Source organism: Anthonomus grandis, chromosome 5 (genome assembly GCF_022605725.1).
Source record: "Anthonomus grandis grandis chromosome 5, icAntGran1.3, whole genome shotgun sequence".
Taxonomy (NCBI): Eukaryota; Metazoa; Arthropoda; class Insecta; order Coleoptera; family Curculionidae; genus Anthonomus; species Anthonomus grandis.
In genome coordinates, this window is record NC_065550.1 from 31,810,336 (window position 1) to 31,820,326 (window position 9,991).

Genomic DNA, 9,991 nt, shown 5'->3' on the forward strand with positions numbered 1-9,991 from the left:
ATGGGCCCGGCATCTTGGGAATCGGAAAGTTGAATACCTAGGTCTGTCAGTTCATCTGACCATTGACCACTAAATATTGGAGGTATATTACTGCATATAATAGGCTGATCCAGAGCCTCCATGGAAAACACAAAGTTTTCACCACTTAACGTAATATCATAGCATTGATGGTCATAACCTGCCTCTCTACCTCCAAATAAACAATGAATCACCTTTTCAGAGCGCTTGGATTTATATTCGAGTTGAGCAGCTGTTGACTTCAAAATATAACTCCTCTGGGAACCACTATCCACTAACGCCCTCACTGTCTTGTACCCATTTAAACCTTTTAGTTGGACTCGAAGGGTTTGCAAAAATACATAAGTGTTAGTGTAATTCGCCAACGTCTGATCACGTACAACAGTTCTCTCTTCTCGAACGTCACTGCTTTGACCACCATTATAGCATTTTTCCTGTTTGGAAGCGACTTGATTGACTGACAGACTAGGACACATCAAAACAAGGTGGGATTTTTCACAAACAACACAATTGAAACGCCCTCTACACCTTCGAGATTGATGACCCACTTTCAAGCAACGGAAGCAAGCTTTCTTACTGGACAAAATATTTTTCTTTTCCTCTAGTGACATTTTATTGGCTTTGAAGCAAGAGGCACTTTCATGAGATCCGCCACAAAAAATACAACTGGCAGCATCGCAATTTACAAGACCCGCGGCAGTGGAAACTATGTCACCTCTAACAGACTTTCTTTTCTTAAAATTATCGTCATTAGAACACAATCTGACACCTGACATACGTTCCGTCAAACCAAAACCGTCTGCGGCCAAACTAATCCTCTGTTCATTCTCCACCTCACTACTGAGGAATTTCATTAGACCTTTTAACCTCAACTCTAACACAGAACCACCAGGATCATCAGGGACATCACTTGGAACACTGGTTACTGAAAAGGGTGAACGCTGCCAAACTCGAAGCAACTCTGGAGGTAAACATGACTCAATCAACGGAAAAAGTAAAGCTGAACAACTTTCCGTTGTAATACCCAAAGTCTCGAGTGCCCGCAATTGTGTCTCAATTTTATCATGGAGCATAGTAATATCCACCTTTTGTTTTCCAGTAGCGCTACCCAAAATTAATTTAAGAAGTTCCCTGATATAGACCTCAATCTGCATGTCTTTATTGCCGAACCTACTTTGCATACAATCAATAATTTTGACATAATTCTCGCTTACAACTGGAAAACTTTCAACAAGCTGTCTTGCTCGACTTCCTGGGATTGTCGTCTGCCACAAATACTCGATTTTGTCATGGTCATCAATGTCAGAGTCACTATGGATTTTCTGGAACTGGCTCCAGAAAGACAACCACCCCTGAACACTACCATCATAAGGTTTTAACTCGATGCGAGGTAATTTAAATTTTCGCTTACCTTGACTTTCTCCTGTCATCGAATTTACACTAGGCACAATACGGGTACTAGACTCTAAATCGGCATCCACGAAAAGTTTTTCACACCTTAGGTTCAGTTCACAAAACCGTTTGATATACATATCACAACTGTCCACCTCGGTAAGAAGTTCATCTTCCGATGCGTCCTCCAATAAACTCTTAAAAATCGCACTATCCCGCACTTTCAAATCTTCTGCTTTCGGTTTTAAAGTCTCCCATAAAACACGAATAGCCTCATTATTTTCCTCCGAACGGGGGCCATCTAACAAATTCGCGAGTTCATTGGCTGTTCTCGTGAAAGATCCACGGTAAACTTTTCGAGCCTTTTTCTGAGCTTCTAGTTCCTGATCCATGGTAACTAGTCAAAACCACGTCCCACACGATATGTGATTAACCAAAAAATAATACTTCCCAATATACAGAATCTTGATTCAAAATCCAAACGAACTTATCCGTACTCTTAACTGTGAAAACTCAAGCGTCGATTTGCCACTGTAAGCCGAGGTCCTGTCACGGTCGCCAAAATGTGGGGGCTAGCTAAAACTACCCGTCTTAGCTGCTTTACCCACTTAAAATACTCGGATACAGGGCAAATGATAAACTACGAATTCCTCGAACTCAGAACGTAATTTATTCATACTTGAGTAATAAATGATAAAGAAAACAAATAGACACTTCTTACACAGTTATTGGGAGTATTTAACAAACACTAAACTTAATATTAACATCAGTAACCGCACGATTACAGAGGGCCAAAACACGGCGGCCGCGCGACGTTACTTAATCGTTACCGAATCGATGACAATAGACGACTCACTTATTGTCCGGGGAGCGGGGAAATAACAGCGCGTAATTATAAATAGATTGACAGATGAGCGCTGTTGCCACTACACTTAAACTAAATATGAAATTAAGGGAAAATAATACTGTCCCGAACACGCACATAGGTGGGCCCTCTGCCTGTCCGACCAAAAATCTACTACGCCTAAAAAGACGCGAAATTCGGCTAGTGACGGGTCTTTTAACCGGTCACTGGCACTTAAGAAGCCATCTCCATACTATCGGTATTACGGACAACCCGGAATGCCGATGGTGCTGTGAGGAGGATGAAACCGTTGACCATGTAGTCGGGGAGTGCCCAGCACTCACGCGCGCCAGGTTCAAATACTTGGGTAACACTTTCAGTGTACCGAGCGACTTTAAGTCCTTCAGACCAGAGAGCCTTATCGGTTTCTCTAAGGCCGTTGGGCTCTGGTAACCCCCGGTGGGGCATGACGGGTCCATCAGGAGACCTATATGCACAACTGCCTTGGCATCCCACTGTTTCGTCAATTCAACGCTTTTACAATTTCTTCAGAATATGCAATTTATATGGAAAATCTACTGCATTTTCCATGTAAATTAGATATTTGCATAAAATAGTTGCTAACATAGATTTCATTCACTAAAAAATCGATTCGGTATCATATCTCTACTAAAAAAATAAAAATTGATAGCTGCCAGCCGTGACAGTTATTGCACTAAAATCGATATGGCACCCCATCTCTATTTAAACGTTCATTTCTCGTGACCTAACCTCAACATTTCTTGCACTTAATGCGAATAACCGTAAAATACAATTCTTATTAAAGTCACAAGTAATATCTATATTAACTTATACAAAATGTAGATAAAACAAATTGTGAAAAAATGCTATTTGCAAAATTTTATAAAAATCGATATTGCGTTACATCTCTACAAAATGTCACAATTGACAGCTGATCCTTATTCTAACATAACCTCAAAAACCTTTATTTACCGTATTTTCAAATGCAATAAAAATATACACAAAGTTGTCCTGAATAAGACATCCTTGTTTAACTTAGCATTTAAAAATTACCTCACAAAAGCCAACATTAAATTCCCTAGAAAATGGATATAGAAGGTAAGCTTAGCAAGCGATTTTTTCCGAGTAAAAAAATAATCCATAATTAGCTCCCATTCTCACCTTTAAACAAACACCATCTGACCTAATAGCAATAAATCATTATCCAGTTATTTTAAGAATGAATCATGCACGTTTTTTTACATAATCCCCATGCAAAAGCTAACAAATACTGCTAAAAATACCAGGCAGGTTTATTAATATCCAATATGATATTCAACTCACTTTTATATTGCACAATAAACCTTTAAGTCCTGTCTGGTCATTCGAACAGTACGTTTTCAGCCACTAACAGCCCTGATATGCCTGTTAAAAAAGAGGTGGTCCCTTGCGGTACCACCGTACACCAAGAAAAACCATTTGTCTACACACTGACTTCTAAGTTTCGTACCGAGTTGTGTGATTTTTGTTTTAAAAAGTAAGTGCTTTATGTTCATATCCGCGATCCAAAGAAATAGACGGACGTTATTTTCAGGAAAGCTCAAGCTTTATCCAAATGTTCTGGATGTAAATATGTTTATTATTGTGACAGAGGGTGTCAGAAACAGGGCTGGGCTGTCCATAAATCTGAATGTAAATACTTGAAGTTGATAGTGCCTAGGGTGTTGCCTGATGCTGCCAGAATGTTGTTTAGGTGAGTGTGCAAATAATTATGAAATTTTTTATGTTTTAAAAAAGTAAAAAACCCTCTTCAGGCTTATTAAAAGGCTTGAAAATGGTGGGGGCAGTTATAAGGGCTATTATGGGGAAAAAAACTATCGGATGTGGAGAGATCTCATGTCTCGTAAGTGCTAAAATTGTATTAACTACCCAAATAATTAGCCATTTCTGTTAAGATTATGCCGAATTAAAAGATGATAAGAGGCGAATGGAGCATATGGAGTCACTTTATGAAGTTCTAACTGAGTTTTTTCAAGGGGAGTTGCTTCCAAACATTGTCGAATTCATGGGGCTATATGGCAGGGTAACTTGTATAATTTATCTACACACACCACTTAACTACAAATATTTTTAGATGTGTGTGAACAGCTTTAGCATATGCAACCAAGAGTTGCAAACCTTAGGTTCGGGAATTTATATTGGGGCCTCAATAATCGATCATTCGTGCCGGCCGAATGCAGTGGCAACTTTCGAGGGTACCACTTTAATTATTAGAACACTCGAGGAACTGCCTTATTTAGACTGGTCAAAGATTAAAATAAGTTACATAGATTTGATGGCTTCGACTAAAGAGAGGCAAAAGGAGCTGCTGGACAGCTACTATTTCCTATGTGACTGTCCAAAATGCTCGGAGGTTGAGAATAGGGCTGAGATGTTCGGGGCAATGTGTCCCAACTGTGAGGCCGGTGTACTTATTGAAGAAAAACAATGTTCAAAATGCCTTAAAAAGCTTTCCAAAGAGTTCATAAATGAATTTGAAAGTGTGTTGGAGTTCACTGAGATGCATCTGGCCAGTATGAAAGACACTGCATGTATCCTTTCTTGTTATGCATTATGAATTATAATGTTTTGTTTAGAATGATTTTCTTAACATTGTCTTAGATGTAGATGTATGCAAAGTATGCCTGAAAAAGCATCATAAACTTCTATATAAACACCATCTGAGGCATGTAAAAATACTGGATACAGCATTTGAAAGTGCTATAGATTTGTCAAACTTCGATCAAGCTTTAGAGTATGGGTTGCAGCTTATAGAAAATTATCAGTAAGTATTTGGAATGTTAAACAAGATATCTTAATGATTTCTGAACATTTTTAGCAAATACTATCCCACGATACACCCCTTGACAGGCCTTTTACACCTAAAGCTGTGCAAATTGTTACTGTACAAGAACCAAGTAAAAGAAGGGATAAATCATTTGAAAAGAGCTGCCAATATCCTGAAAATTACTCATGGTTTGGGCAGTTCTCTGTATCGGAATGAATTAGTACCATTAATACAAGAATGCAGGAGTATGTTGGGGGTGAAATGATTTTTTTGTATGTAGTCAGATTTAATAAATAAATAAATAAATAATAAAGGTATTTTTTTTTAATCTAACTTATTTTAAAGTGTAACTCAATTTTTAAAAAACAAACTCTAAAAAATGTTATTTTCTTGCTAAGTCTGGTCTGGTCAACTGATGTATTATACATTTAGTGCTGAAATGTCGATAGCCTTCACCGCTCTAAAACTCCTGTTTAAAATGGTAATATAACGATATCCCGTAACAGCTCTATGAAAATTAGAAGTAATAAGAATGTGCACGAAAATCGTTATCAGCTTTATAATAAAACTTAATTATTAAAACATGTTAAGTCATAAAAACGAGACTTTAACTTTAGGAAAATAATATTCTCAATAAATATAACCAAATATGTAAGGGTTTGAAATATCGATAATCTTCTTGGCTCTATTAAGACTCATTTTATATTTAAAATGGTAAAATAACGATAAGCGTACCAGCTCTATGAAAATTAGAAGTAATAAGAATGTGCACGAAAATCGATATCAGCTTTATAATAAAACTTAATTATTAAAACATGTCAAGTCATATAAACTAGACTTTAACTTTAGGAAATTAATATTTTCAATAAATATAACTAAATATGTGAGGGTTGAAACATCGATAATCTTCTTGGCTCTATAAGACTGATTTTATATTTCAAATGGTAAAATAACGATAAGCGTACCCACTCTATGGAAACCATTATAAAAATGTACACAAGAATCGATATTAATTTCATATTAAAACGTATTTTTTAAAGGGTAATTAAGTTTTATAAAAACGATATTTTGACTTTAAAAATCAACATTTTCATTAAATATAACATGTCTAAATATAATAAGGTATAATAAGGTAAAATAAGGTAATATACCGATATCGCGTATCAGCTCTATGAAAATTAGAAGTAATAAGAATGTGCACGAAAATCGATATCAGCTTTATAATAAAACTTAATTATTAAAACATGTTAAGTCATAAAAATGAGACTTTAACATTAGGAAATTAATATTCTCAATAAATATAACCAAATATGTGAGGGTTTGAAATATCGATAATCTTCTTGGCTCTATAAGACTGATTTTATATTTCAAATGGTAAAATAACGATAAGCGTACCAGCTCTATGGAAACCATTATAAAAATGTACACGAAAATCGATATTAATTTAATATTAAAACGTATTTTTTAAAGAGTAATTAAGTTTTTATAAAAACAAGATTTTTACCTTAAAAAATCAGCATTTTGATTAAATATAACTGAACATGTCTAAAAAGATAATTCGTAAATTTACATTTAGTGGCGAAATATCGATAATAATAAACCTATTTTCTCAAGGGCAATTAGAATACCTAATTAATAACCTTAAGAGAAAATCGCTATATCATTAACAGTTTAATATACAGAAGATAATTCCTAAATTCACAATTAGTGGTGAATATCGATATCTTTTCCGGCCCTATAAAAACTCTTGTTTCAACACGTTGTTGTTATTTGAATTTTGTTAACCTAACTTATTTCAAAGTATCATTCAATTTAAAAAAAACGATATTTAAACCTTAAAAAATTGATATTTTATTTACCAATGGTGGGCCGATGGTTTTCTGGTCTGATCGATTGGTATTTTACATTTTTAGTGCTGAAATATCGATAGCCTTCACGGCTCTAAAACTCCTGTTTAAAATCCTAATATAACGATATCGCGTATCAGCTCTATGAAAATTAGAAGTAATAAGAATGTGCACGAAAATCGATATCAGCTTTATAATAAAACTTAATTATTAAATCATGTTAAGTCATAAAAACTAGACTTTAACTTTAGGAAATTAATATTCTTAATAAATATAACTAAATATGTAAAGGTTTGAAATATCGATAATCTTCTCGGCTCTATTGAGACTCATTTTATATTTCAAATAATAATATACCGATATCGCGTACCAGCTCTATGAAAATTAGAAGTAATAAGAATGTGCACGAAAATCGATATCAGCTTTATAATAAAACTTAATTATTAAATCATGTTAAGTCATAAAAACTAGACTTTAACTTTAGGAAATTAATATTCTTAATAAATATAACTAAATATGTAAGGGTTTGAAATATCGATAATCTTCTCGGCTCTATTAAGACTCATTTTATATTTCAAATGGTAATATACCGATAAGCGTACCAGCTCTATGAAAATTAGAAGTATTAAGAATGTGCACGAAAATCGATATCCGCTTTATAATAAAACTTAATTAGGAGGAAATCGCTATTTTCATTAACAGTAAGTGTCTAAGAAGATAATTCCAAAATTCACAATTAGTGGTGAATATCGATATCTTTTCCGGTCCTATAGAAACTCATGTTTCAACACGTTGTTGTTATTTGAATTTTGTTAACCTAACTTATTTCAAAGTATCATTCAATTTTAAAAAACCGATATCTAAACCTTAAAAAATTGATATTTTCCTCTTCTTCGGTTTGCAACCCACCAATGGTGGTCCGACGTTTTTCTGGTCTGATCGATTAGTATTTTACACTTTTAGTGCTCAAATATCGATACGCTTCATGGCTTTACAACTCATACCTCAAATGCTAATATAATGATATCGCGTATCAGCTCTATGAAGATAGCAAGTCATAAAAAGGTGCTCATGGTTTATGATTTCAGATGGTAAAATAACGATACGCGTTGCAGCTCTATGGAAACAATTATAAGAATGTGCATGGAAATCGATATCAGCTTTATAATAAAACTTAATTATTAAAACATGTTAAGTCTTAAAAACGAGACTTTAACTTTAGGAAATTAATATTCTCAATAAATATAACTAAATATGTAAGGGTTTGAAATATCGATAATCTTCTCGGTTCTATTAAGACTCATTTTATATTTCAAATGGTAAAATAACGATAAGCGTAGCAGCTCTACGGAAACCATTATAAAAATGTACACGAGAATCGATATTAATTGAATATTAAAACGTATTTTTTAAAGGGTAATTAAGTTTTATAAAAACGAGATTTTTAAATTAAAAAATCAGCATTTTCATAATATAACTGAACATGTCTAAAAAGATAATTCGTAAATTTACATTTAGTGTCGAAATATCGATAATAATAAAACCTATTTTCCCAAGGGCAATAAGAATACTTAATTAATAAACTTAGGAGGAAATCGCTATATCATTAATAGTTTAATATACAGAAGATAATTCCTAAATTCACAATTAGGGGTGAATATCGATATCTTTTCCGGCCCTATAAAAACTCTTGTTTCAACACGTTGTTGTTATTTGAATTTTGTTATCCTAACTTATTTCAAAGTATCATTCAATTAAAAAAAAACGATATTTAAACCTTAAAAAATTGATATTTTATTTACCAATGGTGGGCCGATGGTTTTCTGGTCTGATCGATTGGTATTTTACACTTTTAGTGCTGAAATATCGATAGCCTTCACGGCTCTAAAACTCCCGTTTCAAATGGTAATATAACGATATCGCGTATCAGCTCTATGAAAATTAGAAGTAATAAGAATGTGCATGGAAATCGATATCAGCTGTATAATAAAACTTAATTATTAAACCTGTTAAGTCATAAAAACGAGACTTTAACTTTGGGAAATTATTATTCTCAATAAATATAACTAAATATGTGATGGTTGAAATATGGATAATCTTCTTGGCTCTATAAGACTGATTTTATATTTCAAATGGTAAAATAACGATAAGCGTACCCGCTCTATGGAAACCATTATAAAAATGTACACAAGAATCGATATTAATTTCATATTAAAACGTATTTTTTAAAGGGTAATTAAGTTTTATAAAAACGATATTTTTACTTTAAAAATCAGCATTTTCATTAAATATAACATGTCTAAAAAGATAATTCCTAAATTCACAATTAGTGGTGAATATCGATATCTTTTCCGGCCCTATAAAAACTCATGTTTCAACACGTTGTTGTTATTTGAATTTTGTTAACCTAACTTATTTCAAAGTATCATTCAATTTAAAAAAAAAACGATATTTAAACCTTAAAAATTTATATTTTATTTACCAATGGTGGGCCGATGGTTTTCTGGTCTGATCGATTGGTATTTTACATTTTTAGTGCTGAAATATCGATAGCCTTCACGGCTCTAAAACTCCTGTTTAAAATCCTAATATAACGATATCGCGTATCAGCTCTATGAAAATTAGAAGTAATAAGAATGTGCATGAAAATCGATATCAGCTTTATAATAAAACTTAATTATTAAAACATGTTAAGTCATAAAAACGAGACTTTAACTTTAGGAAATTAATATTCTCAATAAATATAACCAAATATGTGAGGGTTTGAAATATCGATAATCTTCTTGGCTCTATTAAGACTCATTTAATATTTCAAATGGTAAAATAACGATAAGCGTACCAGCTCTATGAAAATTAGAAGTAATAAGAATGTGCACGAAAAATCGATATCAGCTTTATAATAAAACTTAATTATTAAAACATGTTAAGTCATATAAACTAGACTTTAACTTTAGGAAATTAATATTTTCAATAAATATAACTAAATATGTGAGGGTTGAAATATCGATAATCTTCTTGGCATAATGGTAAAATAACGATAAGCGTACCAGCTCTATGGAAACC

At 33.2% G+C, this 9,991-nt stretch overlaps 1 protein-coding gene across 1 annotated transcript; it reads left to right on the plus strand.

The window, feature by feature from the left end:
* Positions 1 to 3,218: 3,218 nt before the first annotated feature.
* LOC126736184 (histone-lysine N-methyltransferase SMYD3) lies at positions 3,219 to 5,394 on the plus strand. Its single transcript, XM_050440422.1, has 8 exons — positions 3,219 to 3,373; positions 3,659 to 3,791; positions 3,849 to 4,007; positions 4,069 to 4,157; positions 4,210 to 4,337; positions 4,389 to 4,845; positions 4,916 to 5,078; positions 5,133 to 5,394. Exons 1-8 carry the CDS (start codon positions 3,361 to 3,363, stop codon positions 5,344 to 5,346), a joined length of 1,356 nt encoding a protein of 451 aa, XP_050296379.1. The 5' UTR covers positions 3,219 to 3,360; the 3' UTR covers positions 5,347 to 5,394.
* The last annotated feature ends 4,597 nt before the right edge of the window (positions 5,395 to 9,991 follow it).